General features: G+C 41.4%; 1 protein-coding gene and 1 long non-coding RNA gene across 2 annotated transcripts in view; one reads left to right on the top strand and one right to left on the bottom strand.

Moving 5' to 3' along the window:
* GPR156 (G protein-coupled receptor 156) overlaps positions 1 to 25,615 on the top strand; it is a 65,627-nt gene that overhangs the window by 36,068 nt on the left and 3,944 nt on the right. Inside the window, exons 3-8 of the mRNA XM_029939395.1 lie at positions 4,818 to 4,953; positions 5,202 to 5,312; positions 10,832 to 10,957; positions 11,914 to 12,009; positions 15,806 to 16,042; positions 21,816 to 21,974. Of these exons, the coding sequence (XP_029795255.1) occupies positions 4,818 to 4,953; positions 5,202 to 5,312; positions 10,832 to 10,957; positions 11,914 to 12,009; positions 15,806 to 16,042; positions 21,816 to 21,974 (865 nt within the window). The remainder of the gene's footprint in view (positions 1 to 4,817; positions 4,954 to 5,201; positions 5,313 to 10,831; positions 10,958 to 11,913; positions 12,010 to 15,805; positions 16,043 to 21,815; positions 21,975 to 25,615) is intronic.
* LOC115291782 overlaps positions 11,964 to 25,615 on the bottom strand; it is a 24,272-nt gene continuing 10,620 nt past the window's right edge. Inside the window, exon 3 of the long non-coding RNA XR_003908667.1 lies at positions 11,964 to 12,039. This is a non-coding gene — a long non-coding RNA (uncharacterized LOC115291782). The remainder of the gene's footprint in view (positions 12,040 to 25,615) is intronic.

Here is a 25,615-nt window from a genome sequence, read left to right as displayed (position 1 = left end):
GGTAACACTTGAACAAAGACATAAAAGGAAAGGGAATGAGCCATGGAAATATATGAAGTAGAATATTCTATAGAGGGAGAACACCCACTTCAAAACCTTCACATTGTGAGTGCCTGGCATTTTCAAGGAAGAGCAAGGAGGCCTGTGTGGGGTGGGGTGGACAATGGGAAGAAGTAGGAAATGAGATAATGAGGACCGAATATGTAACTTGTACACTCTGGTAAAGACTTTGACTTTTCTTCTGAGTCAGATGGAAAACCACTGCAGACGTCTGAACAGAAATGTGACATGATCTGCTTTACCTTTAATAGATTGCTGTGACTGCTACGGTGAAAATAGACTTAGGAAGGGTCCAGAGTGGAAGCAGGGAAACAAGTTAGGAGGCTATTATAATAATCCAAATCAGAAATGCAAAGTCAGACTTTGATTCGGGTGGTGGTAGCAGAGGTGGTAAGAAATTGGATTCTGGATGTGTTTCAAGGATAGAGCCAATAGGATTTCATGACAGATTGGATGTGAGTGGTGAGCAGGAGGCAAAGATGACTTCAAGATTTTAGATCCAACTAATTAGAAAGATGAAATTTCCATTATCTGAACTGGGGAAGAATGTGAGAAGAACAGGTCAATGGAGAAGACTAGGATGGGGCACCTGGGTGGCTCAGTCAGTTGAGCGTCCGACTTTGGCTCAGATCATGATCTCACAGTTCGTGGGTTTGAGCCCCACGTCAGGCTCTGTGCTGAGAGCTCATAGCCTGGAGCCTGCTTCTGATTCTGTGTGTCCCTCTCTCTATGCCCCTCCCCTGCTCATGATCTGTCTCTGTCTCTCAAAAATAAATAAATGTTTAAAAAAAATTTTTTAAAGCTAGGAGTTTGGTTTGGGTTGCATTGAGATCAAAGAGTGGAATATCGGTTTTTAAAATTTCTGAAGTAGAATTATTCTGAATGATCATAACACTCAAGGTGTGACCCTAGGGATGGGTATGTAAAAGTGGAATAAGGTGAAGTCATTATGATCAAAGAATTTAGAAATCTGGAGGTTGAAAGGTCACTGAAATCTCCTGGGATGGTCACCTGGAATGGTAGCCCAGACAGGAGAAGAAGGAATAGGGCCAGTCTTCTCTCAGCATTGTGATACAGAGTTAGAATGTAAGTGGTTAAAAGTTACACAAATATTGCTTTGAGGTGTGCAGAATTTGAATTGAGTTTAGATTTTGAACCTAAAACATCAGACGTAGCAAAATGACCATATTTGCTAAATCACACCAGAAAACATTATGATAAAGCTGTTTGGAACATATCCAGGTGAGATAGATTATAACCCACTGTAGAATGGATCAAAAACAGTGAATGGAAAAAGAAATTCAACAAATTCTCATGATATAATCTTAATTGTCTTATACTTTGTTTGTTTAAAGGTATGTTTAAAGCTTAGTGACATCATTTATATCAATTCACATAGCATTTTAGAAGCCCTGGCCCTGTTAATTTTAGGAGAATTTTCTAATAGCCACAAGAAGTACCCTCAGCTCCATTTGTGAGCCATGTTTCCAAACTCAGTTCTTAACCATGATTAAGAAGAAACAGTAGGATGACCAGTCAGTCCTCCATAGCAAGTATAATAAACCTCTAAGTTCAGGAACCAATATTTGATAAAGACTTTTAAAATATCATCCCTGTGGGGCTCCTGGATGGCTCAGTAGGTTAAGTGTCTGACTCTTTGGTTTCGGCTCAGGTCATAATCTCATGGTTCGTGGGTTTGAGCCCTGCCTTGGGCTCCATGCTGTCAGTGTGGAGCCTACTTGGGATTCTCTCTCCTCTCTCTGGCCCTCCCATGCTTGTTTTCTCTCTCTCTCAATAAATAAATAAGTAAATAAATAAACACACTTTAAAAAATATATCATACCTGTGATTCATGAGTTCAAGCCCTGCATTGGGCTCTCTGCTGTTAGCACAGATCCTGCTTTGGATCCTCTGCCTCCCTCTCTCTCTCTCTGCTCCTGCCCCACTCATACTCTGTCTCTGTCTCTGTCTCTGTCTCTCTCTCTCTCGTTCTCTCTCTCTCTCAAAACTAGATAAATATTAAATATATATATATCAAACCTGTGAGCTGGTGGATATCACTTAAGCACCAGAATTCATTAAGCACTGGGTGTTATATGGAATCCCACTTGACACTAAACTATAAAAGAAAAAAGAAAATAAAAAAATAAAAACCCTTAAAAGAAGAATTTATTAAAGACTATTAAAATGATAATCCATGGGCGCCTGGGTGGCTCAGTCAGTTGAGCATCCAACTTTGGCTCAGGTCATGATCTCACAGTTCATGGATTTGAGCCCCTCATTGGGCTCTGTGCTGACAGCTAGCTCAGAGCCTGGAACCTTGTCCCTCTCTCTCTGCCCCTCCCCTGCTTATGATCTGTCTCTGTCTCTCAAAAATAAATAAATGTTTAAAATTTTTTTTTAAAAAGATAATCCAGATTTTAACAATTTTAATGGATATTTATCTCTTTGTATTGACTAACTTGAGACTAGAAACATCAGTAAAGCTCTTATCTTTACCAATTAATAAGTGAAGAGAAAAAGATAATGAAATAGTCCTTTTAAAAAAATTCCACCTTGTTTCTGAGTGCCAGTAACACAGTCCAAGCTTTTATCTCTTCATAAATGCAACATAGGTAATCTCAATGGGATTAGATATGTATAATTAGGTATATAATATTTAAATCCTCTTGTTTTGTGGAAAGTATGTGTCTGTGGTTGATTAAAAGATTCAGCATGTGTGGGTTTCATCTTTTAATTTAACAGAAAAATATAAGTGACATTGGTGCTTGAATTCTTATTAAAGTAGCCTTGACATTCCTCAGAAATACATAATTCATCTGCTGAATAGGAGATGATTCACCTTTCAGTGACTTCACAGTGTTAACTTTGCCAAATATAATAGGTAAATCATCTTCCATTTATTTTTTTCTGATGCAAGTTTTAAGTAAAAATTTTAATGAAAAATATAAAAATATACGTATATAAGTCCATAACATGTCCATTTAGAAAATGAATTTGCATCAACTTCTGAGATGTGAGGACTATGTAATGTATATTTGGTTAAAAAAATAACTAAATTGGGTTCTTCCTACCTAAATCAGGAGGAGGGATTCTAAGTCAGGTTTCATGCAGTACTGAATTACACAAAGAAGATCTGATTGTAGAGTGGGGTTCAAATAAAATAGTCCCAGAGAAGAATGAAGAAAGCCTATCCAAGCTTATCCGTGATCTGAACAACACAGACATGTGTGGCTGTGAAACTCAGGCAGCTGCTTGGTAAGGACGTCATCATCAGATATTCATGACTCATGCTTATGTGTAGCCCTGAGGAAGAACAGCCTCAGTTATTGGTCTCCCAAGAGTCCACCAGTGGTGGTACCACACACAGGCTTTTGACTGCACCGAATAGCCAGTCCCAGGTCAGTAGTGGCCCCTTTTCTAAAGCAGTGTCAGTGCTGGTCTCTTTACGTTATTACTTAAATGCATCATGAAGCTGCTGGATAACACTGTTCTTACTTTGGCAGTCAATATTCACCCCGTAATTCCCCTTCTTATGAGAAAACCCAAAGAAACTAAGAAGATTGCTGTCCATAAGTCTATAATTTGAAGACATGGTGACATGAGTGGATAGAAAGGAGAGAGGCTAGATTTTAAATTTGGATATAGGAATCTTAAGTTAAAATTGATCTGTATACATGTAGCTCTCTTCCTAAGTGATGAAAGTTGTATTTTAAGAAATAGGTCTGAAAGTAATAGAATGTATTAGGATGGGAAAATGTTGGCATTAAAAGAGCTAAAGATTACACCAAAATCTAAAAATTAATACTTTTGTATAACTTTAGAGTTTTCAAAGAGTTTTGCCACATCATGTGCTTTTTGCAATACTTTGTGGGGTGGCTATGAAAGATAATATTATGTACACAGATGAGGAAACAGGAAGCTAGAATAAATGACTTGCCCAAAGTCCTGCAGCTGTGATTGGCACAGCTAGGATTCACATCTGTCATACCACCTGACTCCACTTCCATTGTTCCTAACGTGATTGTATCCTGGACGCATGTAGTAGCAGGAATGGAGAAGGAGGGACACTCAGAAGGATTTTGAAATTACAAGTGAAAGACATTGGCAACTGATTGGGCATAGGTGATAAATAGGAGAGGAAAAGGTGATTTGTGGGTTTCTAAAGCATGAAGACAGTGAGATTAATATCATCAGCTAATGTTGGCAACAAGCTTACTCCATGACAGGTCCTGTGCCACACACTTTGCTATATTACCTCATTGAATTTTCACCACTCTTTGGTGGGGGGAGAAACATGTATTATTATTGTCCCCATTTTATAAGGGGAATACATGAAACTCGATCTCATTTTTAGAGGAAGAAAAAAAAAAAGCAAGGCTCATTTCTAAAGACTCCAAACTATATCTCTTTAGGTATCTACCTGTTAGTTATTCATTCACTTGCCTGCCATGTAGCAGTATCTTAGCAACCAGAAATTTCATGGAGAAATCCTAACTCTTCTCTAATGCCACCTGTTTTTTAGAAGCTGGCCTTCTTTTAAAAGACTTGAAATTACATAAGCAAGAAATGCCAAGAATTTAGTTCCTTTTGAAAACAAATTTAAATAAATCATAACACTTTTTTACAGGGCTATAAAGACGTTTCCCAGTGGTCCTTCACTCTGAGATTGCACTGGAGATTATACTGGTGGGAAAGCTCTGTTCACTCTCAGGGCAAAGGGTCATGACTGTGAGTGTCTTCCTGATTCACTCTAGGATTGTGAAGATGTCCAGTCCCAATCTGAACATTGTGACCTTACTCGGCAGTTGTCTGACTTACAGTAGTGTTTACCTCTTTGGGATTCAAGATCGAGATGCTTTAGTGGGAGGCTCAATGGAAACTCTCATTCAGGTAGGTTAAATCTTAAGTTCTTGTTTTGAGAAAAGTGTTCAACTTTTGATTATCTTTAAATCAGCGTCTCCTGTAGGTGGTGGTTACCTTTATCCTCTGAATGGGTACTCTCAAAGGTGATCATTGGATTGCTTAGTGAGGTCCACATCTGTCCCATGCCCTGTGTGGACTGCAGCTTTGCAGATCAGAATGTGGAGAACAATTAAGGTCCCTCTCATGCCTCTTCTTCTGTTCCTTTTCCCCTGTAGATAAGATTATCCTTGCTGTGCATTGGGACCTCCCTTGTGTTTGGCCCCATTCTTGGGAAGAGTTGGCGACTCTACAAGGTGTTTACCCAGAGGGTCCCGGACAAGAGAGTGGTGAGTAGGCAGCAAGTAGACTCTACTTGATTGCAAACAGTAGCCTTATTATTGATTATGAGCTAGAGAAGTTTGTGTCAGATTAGTGGGTTTCGCTCTTTTATGGCAGTCTGTAATTCCTGCCTCTCATTTCAAACCCTGGAGTGGTGTGGCCTCCTAAGTACCCAAGCCTGGAAGGCTATGTGTCAGTGCTCTTGGGAGATAGGTCTTTGAACATAGTTCTGCTCCATATGAACCCCAGGCCATGGTATTGCTGGTACTGTGTGAACTGGCCAACATCTGGGAGAGGGAGAACAAGATGCCTGGGGAGACTGTTGCTTGGCACAGGGGTGAGCTGAAAATGGAGTGAGGGAGAGTAATTACAGGGAAGCTGTAGCAAGTAAGCAGAGCTTTTTCCTGCACTGGAACCCAGGTCTTCTCCATGCAGAAGGCCATTCTCTGCACTAAGAAGGATGGAGCAGTGAGCAAGAAAGAGGACACTCATTCAGCAGATAGAATCAACCCTAGAAGCTTTGTGGGAGCCAAATGACCTAGGTGTCCCTGACATCAGACCTCATCCCGACAACATTTCCCCATTTTACTAGATTCTCTGCCCAAACCTCAATCTGATCATCAAACTCTGAGCTATAGACCCTACCTACATCCAGTATATCACTCAGTTGGAGTTTAGTTCTCTGCAATAATTTCTTTTTTTGCAAGCATTACTGAACATGGTGAATACTTATGAAAAGCTCAGTTGTGGGTAACCATAATATGAAAAAAATTGCCTAAAGGATAAGAAATTCATTTATCTCTCTAGAACACAGATTCCTTTTTAAAAAATAGTTTTATTGAGGCATAGTTGACATGCAATGAACTGTATATATTTAAAGTATATGATTTGATGAGTTTTGACATACGCAAACATCCATGAAATGTCACATATAATCTGCAGACGTTTCCTCATGAATCTTTGCTATCTCCCTCTCCTGTCCAATCCTTATATCCATTCCTATCCCCAGGCAACTATTGATCTGCTTTTTGTCACTATAAACTAGTTTGCATTTTCCAAAATTTTATATAAATGTGCTCTCTTTTTTTACCTGTTATAATTATTTTACTTGGCATAATCATTTTAAGACTCATATGTATTATTGCATGTATCAGTGATTCTATTTTTGTTATTGCTGAGTAATATTCCAATGGTGTAGACATACAGTTTGTTTATCCATTCATCTATTGATGGATGTTTGGGGTTTTTTCCAGTTTGGAGCTAGTAAAAGTAAAACTGCTATGAACACTGTTGTATAAGTCTTTATGTAGGCATATTTTTTCTTTTTTTTTTTTTTTTTTTTTTTTTTTTTGGCTGAAAACCTAAGAGTTGAATGAGTGGAGCATATGGTAAGTGTATTTTTAACTTTTTAAAAAATTGACTATTTCCCCAAATGGTTGTACCTATTACATTCCCACCAGCAGTGTAGGAGAGTCCTTCATTTCTACATCCTTGCCAACATTTGACTTGGTTGTTCTTTGTAGTCATTCTAGTAGATGTTGATAGTAGTATCTCATTGTGTTTTTAATTTGCATTTCCTTAATGCAATGTTGAGCATCTTTTCACATGGTTATTTGCTATGCATATATCTTCTTGGTGAAATATCTGCTCAAATCTTTTACCCATTTTTTAAAAACTTTAGTTGTTTGTTTTCTTACTATTGAGGGGCTTTTTAATGTTTATTTATGTTTATATAGATTATGTTTTAATGTTTGCTTATTTTTTTAATGTTTATTTTTAAGAGGGAGAGAATGCAGGCACATGCAAACTGGGGAGAGGCAGGGAGAGAGGGGGACAGAGGATCTGAAGTGGGCTCTGTGCTGACAGCAGACAGCCCAATGCAGGGGCTCAAATCCACAAACCAAACCAAGAGATCAATACCTGAATGGAAGTCAGACTCTCAACCGACTGAGCTACCTAGGCATCCTCTTATTATAGAGTTTTGAGACTTCTTTTTATATTCTGGATACAAGTCTGTCAGCAAATGCATATGCTTTGCAAAGATTTTCTTTCAATATTTTGTGTCCTTTTTTTCATTCATTTAAGAGTATCTTTCAAAGAAAAGACATTTCTAATTTTGATGATGTCCAGTTTACCAATTTGTTCTTTTATGGATCACATTTTGGTATCAGGTCTAAGAAACATTTGCCTAATCCAAGGCCTCAAAAAGTTTCTCCTGTGTTTACTTCTAGAAGTTTTAGAGTTTTAGTTTTTATACTTATGCATATGATCTACTTTTACATTTATGCGTACGATCCATTTTAAGTTAATTTTGGAATATGGCATGATAGATGAATTAAAGTTAATTTTTTACATATTAATATGCAACTGTTCCAGCTGCATTTATTAAAAAGTCTGTACTCTTCACTGAATTACCTTTGTACCTTTGTTGAAAATCAATTGTCCATAGATACGTGACTCTATTTCTGGACTCTACTGATATATTTGTTTATTTTGACACCAATACCATATTACCTTGATTATTGTTGCCTTAGATAAAATCTTGACTCAGAGAGTGTTAGTTCTCCAGCTTCATTCTTCTCTTTCAATATTATTTTGTTTGTTCAAATCTAGGTCTTTTGAATTTACATATGAATTTTTCAGTTTGCCAATTTCTGCCTATTTCTGCTAGGATTTTGTTTGAGATTTATTGAATCTATGGAACAAATTATGGAGAATTAACTTCTTAACAATGTTGTATTTTTTAACCCATGAACACAATATGTTCCTTCACTTATTAAGGTCTTTTCTAATTTTTGTCAATAATTTTATACAGTTTTCATTGAAGGTCTTTCACATCTTCTATAGGATTTATTCCTAAGTATTTTTCATGCTGTTATATGTGTTATTGTTTTTTATTTCACTTTCTGATTTTTCTGTTGCTAATATATGGGAATACAATTGATTTTCATATGCTGATCATCTTTGCTCCAACCTTCCCAAAGTATGTATTAGTTCTAGTAGCTTTTTTATAGATCCTTCAGATTTTCTACATAAATGATCATATCATCTATGAAAAAAGACAGTTTCTTCCCAACCTTCTGTATGATGGCACCGTCTAGAAATACCAGTACAGTGTTCAATAGAAATGCTGAGTGCTAGGGTGCCTGGGTGGCTCAGTCAGGTAAGTGCCTGACTCTTGGTTTTGGGCTCTGCAAGGACAGCCTAGAGACTGCTGAGATTTCTCTGTCTCCCTCTCACTCTGCTTCTTCCCCACTCATGCTCTCCCTCTCCTTCTCTCTCAAAATTAATAGATAAACATTAAAAAAAATGTGGAGCACAGACATCTTTGAATTTTTCTTGACCTTAAGGGGAAACCATTCAGTATTTCAAAACTAAATATGTTAGCTATAGATGTATTGTAGATATCCTTTATCTAGTTGGGGAACTTCCATTGTATTCCCATTTTGCTGAGAGTTTTAATAAAGAATCGATGTTGGGTTCTGTCAAAGGCTTTTTCTGTGTCTATTTGTCATATTTTTTCCCTTTTTTAGTTTGTTAATATGGTGAATTACATTAAATGATTTTAGGATCTCAAGCTAATCCTGTATTCCTGAGACAAACTTCACTTGATCATGATACATAATCCTCTTCTTATATTGTTGGCCTCCACTTCATAAAATTTTGTGTATAATGCATGTACTCATGTTCTTTTTAAAATTTTTTTGAATGTTTATTTATTTTGAGAGAGAGAGAGTAGGGGAGGGCCAGAAAAGAGAGAGAGAGAGAGAGAGAGAGAGAATTCCAAGCCGGCTCCAGCACTGACAATGTGGAGCCCAGTTCAGAGCTTGAACTCACAAACTGTGAAATCATGACCAGAGTTGAAACCAAGAATCCAATGCTTAACTGACTGAGCCACCCAGAGGCCCCTATATTCATGTTCTTAATGGGTGTTGTTGTTCCGTAGCTTTATTCTTGTAAAATATTTTTCTGGTTTTGGTGTAGGGTAATATCAGAATTATGGTATGAATTAGAAAATTTTCCCTCCTCTTCAGTTTCTGGAAGAGTTTGTGCACAATGCTATAATTGGCATCCACATATAGTATAAGTGTCTCACAATGCTTCCATTTCTCCCTTTCCTGATCTTTGTGTAGTTTTTACTTCTACATATGCTATAAGCCTCACACAATTGTTCCTAATTTCGGCTTGAACAGTTGTCTTTTAAAAATATTTTAATAATTAAAATCAATACGTATTTATCCATGAAGGTCATATTTCCTTGTATAGATCCATATTTTCATCTGGTATCATCTTCCTTTTGCTATAAGAATATTAACATTCTCGGGGCACCTGGGTGGCTCAGTCGGTTAAGCGTCCGGCTTCAGCTCAGGTCATGATCTCACGGTTTGTGGGTTTGAGCCCCGCATCGGGCTCTATGTTGACAGAGCCTGGAGCCTACTTCGGATTCTGTGTCTTCCTCTCTCTCTGGTCCTCCCCTGCTCACACTGTTCCTCTCTGTCTCTCAAAAATAAATAAAAAACATTAAATAAAAGAATATTAACATTCTCATGCAGGTGTGATAGGCTGAATTCTTTCAACTTTTGTTTATCTGAAAAAGTCTTGATTTCCCCTCTGTTTTAGAAAGCTACTTTTGCTGGATATAGAATTATAGGTTGAGTTTATTTTCTTCTTTTAGTGCTTTGAAGTTTTCATTCACTGTCTTTTCACTTGGCCTTGTATCTGATAAGAAAAGTGATGCCATCCTTATCTTTGTTCCTCTATATATAATATATTTTATTTGATGATTGATTTTAAGATTTTCTTATTATCACTGGTTTTGAGCAGTTTAATGAAGCAACTGGTTTATTTTTATCTTACAAACACCATGAATCATATAACTAATTGTACTTCCTTCTTTTCATTGGCTGTCAAAAGCTCATCCTTATTTCTGTCCCAATTCATGAAGGCTGTGTACTCTCCTCACCTGACCTTTCATCATAATGCTCTTTATTTTCTCTTTTCCCTGATATTTTTAAATTTTTTCATCTTGTCACAGTATATATATTTTATTAATTTTATTTCTGTAGTACAAAGGTAACACATCTTCTTTGTATTAAGTCAAATGATTCATATACATATAAAGAAAATGCTAGTAATCTCTCTTCCACCACCCTCATCTTTTAATCCCATCCAGGTTAATGGTTGTTAGCAGTTTTATGTGAAAACTTCCATATCTCTTTATATGCTCATATCAACATATCTAGAAATAATAGTATGTTCATTTTATAAGACCCCTTAATCCTTTGTGGGAAAAGGCAGGAAATGGAAAAATAAACAAATGAGAATGTTCAGTGGTGAAGGTGATGAAAAAGACATAGATACCATTGCACATCTTTAGTGTGTGTTGCATCTTTAATGGCTGGATTTGAAGCTCCCTGGGTGGGCTGACCCTGGAAACTTTACCTCAGAGCACATAGGGTAGGTACTCTAGTCCCTGTGTCATATAGCCAGCAAGCAAAGGAAAGTTATGACTTGGACTCTTTTGCAGATAATTAAAGACCTGCAGCTACTGGGATTGGTGGCAGCCCTGGTGATAGCAGATGTGATCCTGCTTGTGACATGGGTGCTGACTGATCCCATCCAGTGCCTCCAGATTCTCGGTGTCAGTATGACGGTGAGGGGCCCAATCCCTGGAAAATCTATGTCCCGAGCTGGGAGGACTGGCTTCTGTGGGTACACTGGGGTCATCCTCCCAATGAGCAGATAAATGACTTAGAAGGAGGGGGAATTAGGAGGCGTGGCTGCTGTGAATGGCCTGCCCTTTGTCTGTAGTGTGTGCTGCCTCCCACTGCCCCTGCTCCATCCTTCTTCCAATGGCATCTACGGAGACATTGGCACACCGGAACTGCCTGGCAGTTATCTCTGTTTTTATGCCTGCACTATCAATAGTGAGAACTTTCAGCTACAGGAAATTACCTTCCCCTAATTTTGAGAAGTAAAGGTGGTATTTTGAGGTGTCTGTAGAGTCAATGAGCCTCATTCAAATCCCACTTACCAGCTATGTTACCTTGGGAAAGTCATTTAACCTCACTAAGCCTCTATTTCCTCATAGGCAAAATGGTGATGATATTACTTCCTATTTCATAGGGCTGTGGTGAAGATTAAATGAAACAATGCAGGTAAAGGGTTCAACTGTGCCTACTACATAGTCTTCAATCAATAGGAAGTCTTCAGCCTCACAAGGGGTGAAGAATACAATGGACTCTTGACATTGCAGATTTAATATTTATAGTTTTATCTGTTAACAAATAGCAGAAACGTGATGCGAAATAATTTGTAATTTTGCTGATGCACTAGTTTGTGTCACTGTGGTAGCAAAACACTTAACTGGAGAGTAAACCCCACCACCACCAAGTATCCACATGTCAGCCAGACTTTATCATCTTTTCCTTTAACTCATAGTCACTTGGATTTAGATTCTAATGGAGTCACCTAAATGTTAGGAGTTTTTACATATTAGGGGGAAAATAGTATGCTGTAGAAGAATTCACATTCCAGGATGTTCGCAAAAGATCTGTGTGTTCCTGGTAATTGTGGGTTCCCTCCGTCCTGACTCTGTGTCCCTCCTAGGTGACAGGGAGAGACGTATCCTGCTCTCTGACCAGCACACACTTCTGTGCTTCCCGGTACTCTGATGTCTGGATTGCTCTTGTTTTGGTATGCAAGGTTGGTAACTACATCTCCTTGGGATACACTCTGTCACAAACAAAATAGATATGAAAAGGGAATTACAGGAATCAACAAGGTGATGTCTGCAAAAAATCTTGAAATCAGAGGAGACTTCTGTTGATACAAAGTCATGACTCTTATCATTTCTCTACTTTTTTTTGTTTTGGGGGTCACTCTTCCAACTGTAGTCTCCCTCACTGTTTTCCCCTCAAATCATGTGGAATACACCCACTGTTTCTCTCATTTCTTGGTCTGATTTTTTAATTGATTTGGCAATACCAGTTTTCTCCCCAGCTCTCTGCTAGGGAAATTATGAGGAGACATTTTACCCAGATTTATTTGTTCTCTTAAGTGCCTCTTGGGTTTTCCTTCAAGATTTGGGTTAAGGCATCCTGCTGCCTTCTATGGACCTTTATCACTCTGACTGGAAGCAGAGCTGGCCCCTGAGACAAATGGCAACATCCATGGTGTCTTTTAAGTGGTTCCAACTGCCTTAAAGTGTCCCCATACTGCCCTCAATCTCCCACCATTAGCTTCATTTGTCTGTTTGATGGCAGAAGTAGGATGTTACTTCTGGCAGGTACAGGATAACTGTACAGGACACTAAAACAGGTTCTTAGAGCCAACTGTCATAGTAACTGGTTTTCAGCCTAGAGAAAGAGAATCTGGCCATGAGGGGTGTAGGGCAGGCCTATTTCAAAGAACAGGGTAGGCCCTGAGTGGCAAGAGACTGCCTATTGATTCTCAGGACAGAGAGGCCTGGTTGACTGATTGCTAAAAGAGGAGAAGAAATTTTTGCAGAAATATGTGGTCTTTAAAGGTAAACTTTACTCATTTTACCACTAGGAAAGTGTTCAAGTTTTGCTTCTGAGAAATATGTCTGGGGGTGGGCAGGGTTGGATAGGAAAATGTTGCCTTTTAATTATGTGCACATATTACTTTGATAGAAATGGATTTTTAATTTGTTATTTTGTTTTTTGTTTTTGAGAGAGAGAGAGAGAGAGAGAGAGAGAGAGAGAGAGAGCAGGGGAGGGGTAGAAAGAGGAAGAGAGAGAATCCCAAACACGCTCTTCCCACACTGCCATCTCAGAACTCTATGAGGGACTCCATCCCACCAACTATGAGATCATGACCTGAGCTGAAATCCAGAGTCAGCTGCTTAGACTGAGCCACCCACCCTGATAGAAATGTTTTTAAAATAGAACACTGGGAAGTAAACAGCTCTTGATCTCTAGTTTCTTGCAAATAGTTAAGAAAATGAACTTCAGAATGTGACAGAAGAGTTTGAGTTCTGACTCAACCCCTTCCTAGCTGATCCTGAACCTCATCTAACCTTTCCAAGCCTGAGTCCCCTCATACGTTAAGTTGGGGTGATGATAACATCCTCTCAGAACTGTTCAGAGTTTCAAAAGAGCTAGTGCATGATGAGAATGTTCAACCTGGGTGCCTGGGTGGCTCAGTGGTTTGAGGGTCTAACTTCAGCTCAGGTCATGATCATGGGTTCATGGTTTCAAACCCCTCATCCAGCTCTCTGCTATCAGCGCAGAGCCTGCTTCAGATCCTCTGTCCCCCTCTTTCTCTACCCCTCCCCCACTTGTTCTCTCTCTCTCTCTCTCTCTCTCTCTCTCTCTCTCTCTCTCTCTCTCTCTCAAAAATAAGTAAAAAGCTTAAAAAAAAAAAAAGAGTTTTCAATCAATCACTCCTGGCCCATGGGAAGAGTTCAATAAATGTTAGATACTATTGTCATTAATCTTTCACTGCCCCTGGACAGTTCTGAAAACACAGTGCCTCTCTCGATTCCTTGAGCCCCATAGAAGAGCATGTCTCCCAATAACAGAAACTCAGCACTTCCACCATAGCACCTCACTTTGTGACTCAACTTGATTTATTTTCCTTATTGCCTTTTATATAACCCCATTTCCATTTTATTTCACTGTAATATCTTTCTGAAAGACAAAGAAAGAAAAGGGGAAAATAGTGCTGAGCATCAGGAAACTGAGCCAGCCCTCCATGGGCTCCCTGGCCAATGAGCAGTTCCTGAGGATGACTTAAATCTCCACATCAAGTTCTGGGACCCCCTACCTGAGCCTGGCAACCACCCCTGCCCCACTTCTCAGCAGTTAATGCCAATGACATACAAGTTTTGGATATGATTCACTCAAACACAAGTCATGGATGTAGAGAGGCTTTATTCATACCTCATTCCCTTTTGGCAGGAGTTTGAATGGAATTAAAACATGTTAATAGAATGAGATTTGAACATTTCAAAATCATAGAATTAGTTTCATTTAATTTTGATTAAATTACCAATGGTCTAATCTGCTAGATGCCACCTGATGGTATGTATCAGTTACACAAAACCCAGGTTCCGCTGGCCTGCCTTGTGTGTCTTGTGGCCATTGAAAATCTCAAGGTAGTCATCTTTGACTGTCAGACCCCTCTGGGGACACAGGGCATTTTAGGGTTACCCAGAAGGCATCCCTGCCATTTTGACTCCTTCACTGTGGGTTTAGCCAGTGCAAAAAATTATCCTTAGGGCTGTCCTTGCAGATGGAGTTGGTCAGGTCGTGTGATTTCAGTCATTGGCAGGTACCCTGCTGATACTTGACCTTGCATTCATTATTAGTTCTCCCTTTGACTATTGATACTGCCCACCCCTACCTCATTCCCCATGGCATCTTCACATTCTGTGTGACAAAACATGGACATTTGTATGCTTGCTTTAAATCTTCCTACCAGACTGCACTTCCTGAAAGCAAGACCATGATTGATTCCTCTTTGTAACACCATTGGCTATCCTGCACCTAACATGATATTTTCCACATAGTCTGGTGAACATATGTTGAATCTATACATTAGGTATTGTTGATTAAAGCTTTGATTTCTGTTTAAATATAGCTCATTCTAGGAGAAACAGCCCTTTAACGTGCTGTGAGCAATTTTCTGTGTAGTACAAATGAGAAATTTGAGAGCAGTTTTATATTCACAAGAAAGAGGAAAGAATAGGGCGCTGGGTTCCTGGTGGGGGGTGGTCAGGGAATGTCACACATAGGATGACGGATGTAGATGAAGCCTTTAGTGCCTATGCCTACTCCACAATCTTGCTTAGGTCCCAGCCTGCCTTTGTTCTCTTCTTCCATCTCCCATAAACACCCACTGGCACAGAGCCGCTGCTAGCCTATAGAGATCCTTTGTGTAAATTAGAAAAAGGCATCCCTTCTAGACAGATGCAATCTTGCAGGTGCAGGGCTTGGCAAGCAGATGGTGCCTTTGGGAAAATTAGAAAGAAAAAAAAAGAAAACAATACAAAACAGCCCAGTCCTCAGGGCACTGCCCCTGCCACAGCACATGGCTTGATAAGCAGACCACAGGACTACTTCAGCTTATGCGTGCCCCTCAGCTCCATGTAGCACAGAACCACACAATTGATGTGGTAGTCATCACCACCAACAGCACCATGTGCCCACTGCCCTTCTAGTGCCCAGGAGCCCGTCCTATGGACTTCCTGTGATGTGCCTTGTCCCAGCAGAGTCCTGTCTGATGGCTGACTTGCTGACCTCCAATAAATCAATTCTCAGTAAAGAGGAGGAAAATAACATTTATTTAGGTATGTAAGGGGCTGCCTTAAGGGTCTTCTCATGTGCTATCCTAGTATATCTTCATAGCAACCTTTTGAAGTAGGTATTATTATCCCTATTTTAAAGGTGAGTAAATTAGTCCCGACCCTCCTGCTCTCTGATGCCAGCCTGTTATTCCATTTCTCTCAGCCCTTCATTCTCTTCTTCCTCTCCAGGGTCTGCTGCTGCTCTATGGTGCCTACCTGGCTGGCCTGACTGACCACGTCAGCTCTCCTCCTGTGAATCAGTCTTTAACCATCATGGTTGGGGTCAACCTCATAGTCGTGGCCACTGGGCTTCTGTTTGTGGTCACCAGATACTTGCACTCCTGGCCCAACCTGGTCTTTGGACTGACATCTGGCGGTATCTTTGTTTGCACGACCACAATCAACTGCTTCATCTTCATTCCGCAGGTATGCTCTAGGGAGAATGTGGCAGGCTAGTCCTCATTGTCATTCCAGAGGCTTCACTGGGCATGATAAACTGCTCACTTTGTTTTCTACTGAGACTTTTGGGTACCATTTCTTGGAGAGTCAGAGGTTCCCAGTGAGCTGGCTCTCTCTGTCCTTCCCTCCTCACTCCCCTGAAGGGGACAGCTCTGCTCCCAGTCAGCAAGGAGGGCAGGCAAAAGGGGCTGGCAGTCATGGCAGCATGTGTCCACCCCTGGCAGGCTCCCTCACAGACCTGCCTTTGCACTCACCCTCCAGTCAACCTCACTCATCCCCAGTCCCCTCTTCACCTTGATAACATCATTTCTTTCACTGGCCCAGGAATGAGGAACCTTTCTTTCCTATTTGAGATTGCAGATTCACAGAGGAAAAACTCATTTGGGAATTTAAGCAATTTAAAATGCTTTTTCTTTCTTTTTATTAGAAGACAATATGGAACATGTCTTTTTACAATAAGGAGAAATAAAAACTGAATAAAATGTGTTTCATAGTATGAGGATTAAGAAAAAACATCAAATGAGGGAGGAAGATAGGAGCAGAAATATCCAGACAGCAAAGAGAAAGAAAAGGAGTCAAAGGGAAAGGATAAGGAATCCATAGACTCTGAAAGTGATGTTAAATTATTCATGTTATGCCCTAGGGTACCACTGAGCCACAGATATCTGAGTTAATGAACTTGGCATTAGGCACCTGTCCTGTTTCTCTTCTAGATCTCGTTTTCTTCCCCTGAGGCCTCTCTCATCCATACTCCTTTTAGACCCTATCTTGAGTCCCTTTGCAGCTCTAAGTTCACTATGAATGACTTCATGAGGGAGCTAACTGATAATTACAGTGTTGGCTGAGGGAGAGTTACAGCTGCACTTTGGGGCACGATGGTGTGACACAGGCATAAGCCTTTACTCTTCTTCCCTTTCATAAATTCTCATTAAAATATTCTGCAGAATATACAAATATGGAAAATCTATAGCAGCAGCACTAAATACCAAGGATGGGTACTGCATCTCTACTAGAAACCAGGGGAATTTTTGCTGAATCTCTATGTTATAAGAAGTAGATTAAAGGAAACCATGAGAGTTCTGGCTTATTTGTCTGGGATTTGGCAGGAAAGGGCTATGAAAAACAAGTGCTGTTCCTCTCTGGGAGCTGGGGAAAGGAGATCAGGCAGGTGTCTATTGTTTAGTCCATTCGTTAGGCTCTGTGGTCACTGTTGATTGGTAACTCCTTTCTTCCTTGTTTTCTTCCACTATATCATCTCCACTATATAGGCTGAAAGAGCTCAACACTTGCTTTGCCAACCTCCCTTATAGCTAGTGATACCATTTTGAACACTAAAGGTTTTCTGGAAGGCTTTTGAGAAAGCTTTTGCTTTCCTAAAAAAAAAAAAAAAAAAAAAAAAAAAAAAAAGCCAGAGGCCTGGCTGGCATCACCTCTTCTACTTTCTTCCTACCATGAATATTTGTGATGTCTGGAGCGATGGCAGCCGTCTTGTGACCATCAGTGAAAAGCAAAGAGAATTATATACTGTACTAGAAAAACCATAGATCTTCTCATGTAAGACTATAAATTTAGGAGGAAAGGACTTATAAAGAGATTCTGCAGTTCATAACCACAGGACCACAAACTTCTGGAGATTTGGAGAAGCTGTCATCCTCTGAAGTAAAATAGTTTTTAGAAGAGCTCTGATCTGCCTCAGCTACAGAATTCAAAGGATACTGCCTCTTTTCAACTAAAGTGAACCATCATGAAAAGGACATAATCATAGATCATGAAATACTGAATAAGGATGAAAAATATTCTGTTAAATGTAAGATCCCAATAAAAGCATTGAAGACAACTGGATATGGCAAAATATTGAATTACTGAATTAATTTAAGGAAACAGAAAACAATGATACATTCAAAAATGAGAAACTAGTTAAGAATATATGGAGAACAGATCTAGGATACAATTTAGAGCTAACAAGAATCTCCAAAAGACAACAAGATTAATTAGGGACGGAAGTAATCACCAACAACTATTAGAGGAGGGCCTTTCTGACCTAAACAAGACCTCTATCTGAAAATTGAGTGAATCTGCAACCTCCATGATATGGCCCTACTTGTATCTTCCCTCTCCACACTCACCTTTGTCCCTTTGGAAGCCTAAACCTTGGAGGCAAGACATCCATTCTCCTTGGTGTTTGAAGCCTCAATAGTAATATTTAGGTACACTCCCATCTACACACAGACATAAACAGTTTGAATAAAGTTCAGTTTGGAATCTAACTTTTAGGTTTAACCTAAGCAACAAGCACTTGGTTTGCTGAAGTGGGAATGGAAATTGAATTATTAGGGGGTACAGAAACTGGGTGGACAGGCAGCATCTGCCTTTCACTTTCTCTCTCTGTCTCACTCCCCCTTTTCCTTCTAGCTGTCTTGAGCTCCCATTATCTTACTCTGTCTTTCCTCTTCTATTTTCTGTCTCATGCTTTTTCTCCGCTTGAACTGACCATGACCAAAAAATGTATTTTATAATTTACTGTATTTTAGGTTTAGGGTGTAGATTCTTTTAGAAAATATAAAAGTAACTGAGGCTCGTCAGCCTTTTGTGTGCCTCTGAATTGATTTTCCCCTCTGGCTCAGTGGCCTTTGGTAGAAGAAAGATTCTCCATGTGAGACCTGCACTGTGTATTCCTGGGAAAATAGGACAGCTGAACAAATTTGGAAAGGTTTCTGAGGAAAGCTATATGAGAAAGGGAGGTATGAAGGAGGTAGACTGCCTTCTTGGAGCTAAGTCTTCAGACTGGACTGATGGGAGGGGCTTATGAAAGCAAAGGCACAGATACCTCAAGGGCAGCTAGGTGGTGCTATAGCTGAGTGAAATGGCTGACTTTTCTCAAGAGGCAAGTGGACCAGGTAGCACTCTACACAGGCCCTCAGGAAATGCCTAAGTGTTTATGCCAAACACTGAGGTCATCACTAGCAATGAGCCAGCCTGTACTTTTGTGACCTGAACATGACCCGTCCTTATACACATCTCCTCCTCCATCCCTCTAGCTCTGAGAGGCAGGTGGGTCCTGAGATAAGACATAGGCTTTTCATCTGAATCCCTGAAGTGTTTAATCTGCTCGTGCATGAAGGTATTTAGGAATTTGTACACTGCCTTGTCATTATCTGTGTACATCCCAGTGTGCCTACGAGATGGATGAACTTTGTAAAAGAAAGCCTCCTTCCTTTACTCATGTGTCTGTCCATCCACTATTAACTGTAGGAAATATGTAGCTAAACACATGGCCCCACCTCTGAGTCTAGTAGGAAGCCAATGTGAAAGGAATTATAATACATGCATTAGGTGTTTGGGGAAGGCATGTTACATAATGCTGAGGAAGGGGTGCCTTAGTCTGTCTGGGAACTCAGCGATACCTTCTCAGAAAATGGGGGTGTTTGGGCCCAGTCTTAAAGGAGGAATAACAGTTCACTGAGCAGACTGGGGAAGGACAGTGGGTGGCATTTTAGAGGGGGAACATCCTGCCCGGGGGCAGACGTATGTGAGAGAGAACAGGGTATGTTTGGAGCGCCATAACACTCTGCACTTTGTACTTTTTAAATGTTTATTCAGTTTTGAGAGAGAGAGCATGAGCAGGGGAGGGGCAGAGAGAGTGGGACAGAGGCTCTGAAGCAGGCTCTGTGCTGACTGCAGTGAGCCCCATGCGGGGCTCAAACTCACGAACCATGAGATCATGTCCTGAGCCAAAGTCAGACATTCAACCAACTGAGCTCCCCAGGTGCCCTTGTACTTTGCACTTTTTGAAGCCCAAACTAAAACAAGGGGAGAGTGGCAGGTGGTGAGAGGCATGTGGGATGAGCTTCTGAAGGCGCTGGTTTGCCTATTAGAAATTGAGAGTTAATCCCACTGTTTTAGTTTCCTATTGCTACTGTAACAAATTACTACAAATCTAATAGCTTAAAACAATACAAAGTTATTATCTTAATAACCCTGGAGATTAGAAATCTGAAATGGGTTATATATGACTAAAATCAAGATGTCAATAGGTGTGTGTCCCTTCCAGAAGGTCTAGGGGAGAATCTGTTTCCATGCCTTTTCCAGCTTCTAGAGGCTTCCTTCATTCTTTGACTTATGGCTTCTTCCATCTTCAGAGCCAACAGTGTGGTATCTTCAAATCTCTGTTTCTGACCTCACTTCTGTGGTCACATCTCTTATTCAGACTCTCCTACCTCCTTCTTAGAAGGACTCTGGTGAATACATTGGCCTTCCCTAGATAATCCAGAATAATTTCCCCTTTTCAAAATCCTTAACTCAATCACATTTACAAAATCCCTTTTGCCATGTACAGTAACATATTCACACATTCCGCAAATTAGGAGGGGAACATCTTTGGGGAAGCATTATTCAGCCTACCACACCCACATAGTCCAGAGGCTGAGAAAACAAGAAATGCTTGTCCTATTAGAGGAAATGCCATGGAGAGGTCCTGAAATTAAGGTCTGAGGACCATTTATAGCCTTATTCCAGAAAGTCAGAAGTGTCGAGTCCTAAGGACCAGGATATCCACAGAAGGGAGGGGGATTTAGTCAAGGGGCACCTTGGCTCCACCGGCCAGCTCAGTGTGAGACAGACCAAAAGCCCTGAAGGTGCCCTTACACCAGTGTTGAACAGTTCTTCTAGCAGCCCTGTAGAGAGAGGGTGCTAGGGGACAGAAAGGAAAAGCTATACAGGGTCTGGTGACACCTGAGTGTCAAAGTGAGCTGACAGCACCCTGGGGAACGGGACTTCTGGACTTCGAGAAGGGCATCTAAGGGGAGGGTCCTAACCTGACCCACCACATATCACACAGACCCCTGATACCATGAAGGACTCATGCTGAATCAACAGAGAACATCTCACCTGGGTGAGAATTGTATTGCAGTTGATGGTGGGGTTTAAAATCCTAACAGCTTTACCAAATTTGGGTTACATTCCATAGGCAGAGTTTTATCCTGGAAACCTTTCCCTAGAACCCTCACAGTTAACAGTCTCTATCTTCATCAGCTGTGTTGAGGACATGCGGTGTGGCACAGTGCCCTGCTTACAGCTGTGGCTGTGCTGCTAACTAGCTGGGGGGCCTTGAAAGGTCACACTGCTTCTGAGTCTTTCCTCATTTGTCAAGTAAAAAGGACAGTCAGATCTCAGACCTAATGTTCTATCATTTCTATTGATTTTTATTGACATTTGTGGTTTTCTATCTGGCTGAGACTTGATTATTGATTTGGGTTAGAAGTCCTCTGGCAGGAGCAGTAAGCACACCATTATTACTCCACAAATGAGAATAATTAAGAACAGCTACTTACCACCAAAAGCAGTTTCATTTGAAACATACAATGTTTTGATTGCTTAACCCTATTAGAGCTCCTAAATTCTGGCTGGAGAATATGTCTCTAATGTATACTCCAACTCTGGTTTGCCTTGACCAGTCCAACAACAGGCAGGGAGATAGGTCAAGCTGAGATTCTTCAATTTTATCTACTAGTCAGCTTCTTCCTTTAGCATTTTTTAAACCAATAGTAACCTTAACATTCTCTATGCTTCCTGTCATTACTGTTTATGAACTTTTCAGAGCAAAGTACATTTTGAGGAGAGAATAGTTTACACATATGTGCATATCTGTGACACTGTCATTCCTTGATGTTTTCGAAAGAGTGAGAGAATGTGTTTCTGGGAGTGCAATTAAATAAATAACATGCGTTCTTTTATCTAACAGCTGAAGCAGTGGAAGGCATTTGAAGAGGAAAACCAAACAATCAGACGCATGGCCAAATATTTCAGCACTCCCAGCAAAAGCTTCCATACCCAGTATGGTGAGGAGCAGAACTGCCACGCTAGAGGAGAGAAAAACTCCATGGACAGACTCCTCACAGAAGTAAGCTCGACCCCTGCCTGGTGGATTCTCTGTCAGGAAGAACTCCAATCATGCAGTAGTGAGCCCCAGAGGTCTCATTGCTAATGTTCTTTCTTGGCCCTCCATCCCCGGCCTTCCTAGCCACGTCCACTTCCCTCAGGCCCAGGCAAAAACCCCAGAATTTCCCTAGGGACCCTCCCATTGCAGAGGCTCTGCTCACCCACCGAATTCATTCATTGGCCCAGCCCAGTGTGTGCCAGGCATTGCGCAAAGTGCCAATGAACAAAACAAGTACAGTCCCTACCTTCATGGAGCTCACAGTCTATTGGAGGAAATGATTGTTGATCAACTAACTGTATAATTATAAATTGTGATAACAATTATGAAGGAAGAAATCAGAGTGGTAAGACACAATAATAGGTTATGAGGGTAAGGGAACCTAATTTAAAATGGTCAGAAAAGACTCTGAGCTTAGAGCTGAAGGTTAAGGCCAGATACAGGGAAAAACATTCCAAGCAGGGGGAACAGTGTTGTAAAGGCCATGAGTCATAGTGGATCCTAGCTTCTTTTGTATGACACATTCTCTCTTAGAGTAGTGCACTCATGCTGAAGATCCCATGAGGCCCGTTATGGTCCTTTTCAGGTTTAAACTAGAGACTGCCAACATGCTACCAACCCAGAAAGTCAATAAGTGTCTGAAGACGGGGTAGAGGGCTTAGTTATGTATTTATTTACTCAAGATTTTATTTTTAAGTAATCTCTACACCCAGAGTGGGGCTTGAACTCACGACCCTGCGATCAAGAGTTGCAGGGTTGGAGAGCTTAAGGGGGCCTCTGAATATCATAGTACCAAGGGAGGATTGGGCAACCCCAAGCCCTTTTTCCTTCTGTCCTTGAGCCAGGCCTGGCACCTCTCCCGGAATTGGGCAGTGTGACGCGGGGTCGAAGAAAGCACCTGGGGAAGCTCGAGGCCGCACTGCCTCAGCAAGGAGGTACAGGACCCGGAGGGGTTAGTTTTTCACACCTATGAAATGACGTTTCATACTATTTTCAGTACAGAACGCACCTAAGTAGGTGCTGTGTGGGAAACTACACGTGTTTGTAACTGGCCTGACACCTGGGTTTCAGCTGTCCTGGCCCTGAGGATACTGTGATGGGGACCCAAGAAACACACCCAGGAAGGGATTAGCCTCTGCTGGCACCTACTGCCGGTGCTCCTCTGCCCCCCGCCTCCACGCTCGTGGTTTGGAGCTTTGTAATCCATCAGAGTAATACGTCTCCATATTTTTACTATTTATGAAACATTCAGGACCTATCTCAAAGCCAGATTTCTTCCTACATGGCAAGGGAGTAAATAGCATTGCCTTTGATACTCTGCGAAGTCTTCAAAGAAACATTTTTTTTCCCAGCTAAACAGAAGGCTAGAAACTTGGCGAGAACAGCCAGGTTGGGTTTTATTCACAATCAGCTAACGTTGGAACAGCCAAGTGGCCTGACTCTTTAGCCTTATGGTAATTTGTGATGTGTTTTTTGTATTTCTGTCACATTACCCTGTTTCCCACGCAGTAACTGAATCTGTTGTTTCCAAAAAGATGTCTTGAGTCTGTAGAGGAAGGGCCCTAATAGGGAGCAGATGCAGAGGCAGTAAAATCCTGGCCTCCTCCCTTCAACGCCCTACACCTGGAACATCTTTCCCAGAACAGGTCTGAGAGCAAGCATCCTGTCTTGGAGCCCCTTCCCAGGCCCAGAGAGCTCCTAGTATCTGAATCTCCAGTTCAGCACTGCCTGGTGGATAAACACAAGTGTCCCTCCTGCCTCCATATGTGCGCAGACTCCGACTCCAGCTCCTTGCTTGCAGGTTCCTCTTACACAGCCCCCTCTGTCACCTCGTGTCCTCCTCTTTCCCATGATCTTCTCGCTCTCACCTCCCTTGACTGTATGGCCAGAGGGCCCCCAGAGGCTGTTTGGGCAGCATGCATTACTGATTTGCTAGGCTGTGGGAAGACTAACAGATAGAACCTTTGCAGAGGCTGTAGGATCTCCCTTCTACACTCTGCAGCAGAGGAAATTCACCTACTAGTTTACTTCTTTGAACCATAGAAACAAGAGTGTTACTCCAGTTCTCCATATGGCCTGCACTTTATGAAACACACCTGTGGATGTCTTGCTTCCCCCAGATATGCCAAAACCAATAATTAATAAGCTCATTTAAATGTCACTGACATGGTAGGTCAGATTTTGGTCTCACAGTGGCGGTGCCTCACACCACGCCTTTAATTAGTATGCAGCCATGGAGAAGACAGAGCCCCACTTCCTTTTCTGGAACAAGGGAAATACACTGTTTAGGCTGATGTTTCTAAATCTGTCACCAGCCAGCTTCAGATGTTTGGTTTGCTGGGAGAAAAGTATTCTTCCCAACTCAATGTTTACCCTGTTTTTCTACACTCAAAGGAATTTGTGCATAAGGCACAAAAAGCCTTCAGAGTTTACTTGCTGGGGTAGTTGTCATCAGCTGGTGGCTTCCCCCTACCTGTGGGAGAGTAGAGGCCTCCTGAAGGTAGTATGAGAATCTGCCTCGTGGACTTCAGCGGGAGGGGCTGGTGAGGAGGGGCTGTGTAGCCACCTTAGTCACGGCAATGAGATCCTTAGAGAGATATCTGGCACTAGCCAGATATCATGAAGAGCCTGAATGAATGTCACCTTGTTACTCATCTACTCTGCTCCTGGTGAGTCCTTGAGTCATCTACTTCCCCAGCTACGCCCCTGCCTTACCACTCTGCAGGTGAGCACAGGGAGGATGGGGAGGCAGGCCCTCAGCTGCGAATCCTTTCCGCTTATTCACCAGTTACTCACTGGCCCTGGACCCTCTCCGGATGAGAAAAGCAAACTAAACCAGGATGAAACTGAAGTATGAATTTTTGGAAAATCACCCTCCTGCTTATAAATACAGGAGGTCTGTTTGGAGCTGCTGCCAGAGGGCTATTGCTGGACTCATTTTCTTAAGTTGCTGCTCCCTTGAAGGGTCACTTCTGGGCAACTCTTCCATATCAACTTGAAAAAAACCCCACCAGTTCAGTCCATAGGCAATTTGTTTCAGGGAGCCTAAAGAAAGTAAGCATTCATCTATTTCTAGGCTGGTAAATGGGTATCCAGATGCCCACCTTCAGCTTCTAAAGAGGTTGTCAACAAAGAGCCAGCATTTGGTATTTGGACAAGCACTTCCTAGAATGTAGTGTTTGTGTTATTATCCCCCAAATTTCTGACCATCATCTGCTCCATCAGCTGTCTTTTGTGTTCTGCTATCTCTGAACATCAGACATTTCAGAAGGTGGACATAGGTCTGAGCTAGACAGTCACTTGCTGTACCACAAGAGGATGCTCGGGGGGCCTCCACCACCCCTCCCTCCCACTTCATGACCCTGATCTTTTTTTTTCCATAATATTTTATTGTCAAATTGATTTCCATACAGTACCCAGTGCTCTTCCCAAGTGCCCTCCTCCATCACCACCACCTCTTTTCCCTCCTCCCCCTTTCCCTTCAACCCTCAGTTCATTTTCAGCATTCAATAGTCTCTCAGGTTTTGCGTCCCTCTCTCTCCCCAATTCTGTTTCCCTCTTCCCCTCCCCCTGGTCCTCCATTAGGTTTCTCCTGTTTTCCTGTT

Source organism: Suricata suricatta, chromosome 5, assembly GCF_006229205.1.
Source record: "Suricata suricatta isolate VVHF042 chromosome 5, meerkat_22Aug2017_6uvM2_HiC, whole genome shotgun sequence".
In the NCBI taxonomy this organism is placed as follows: Eukaryota; Metazoa; Chordata; class Mammalia; order Carnivora; family Herpestidae; genus Suricata; species Suricata suricatta.
Note: the sequence above shows the minus strand (reverse complement) of the source record. Positions and strands in the feature narration are given on the sequence as shown.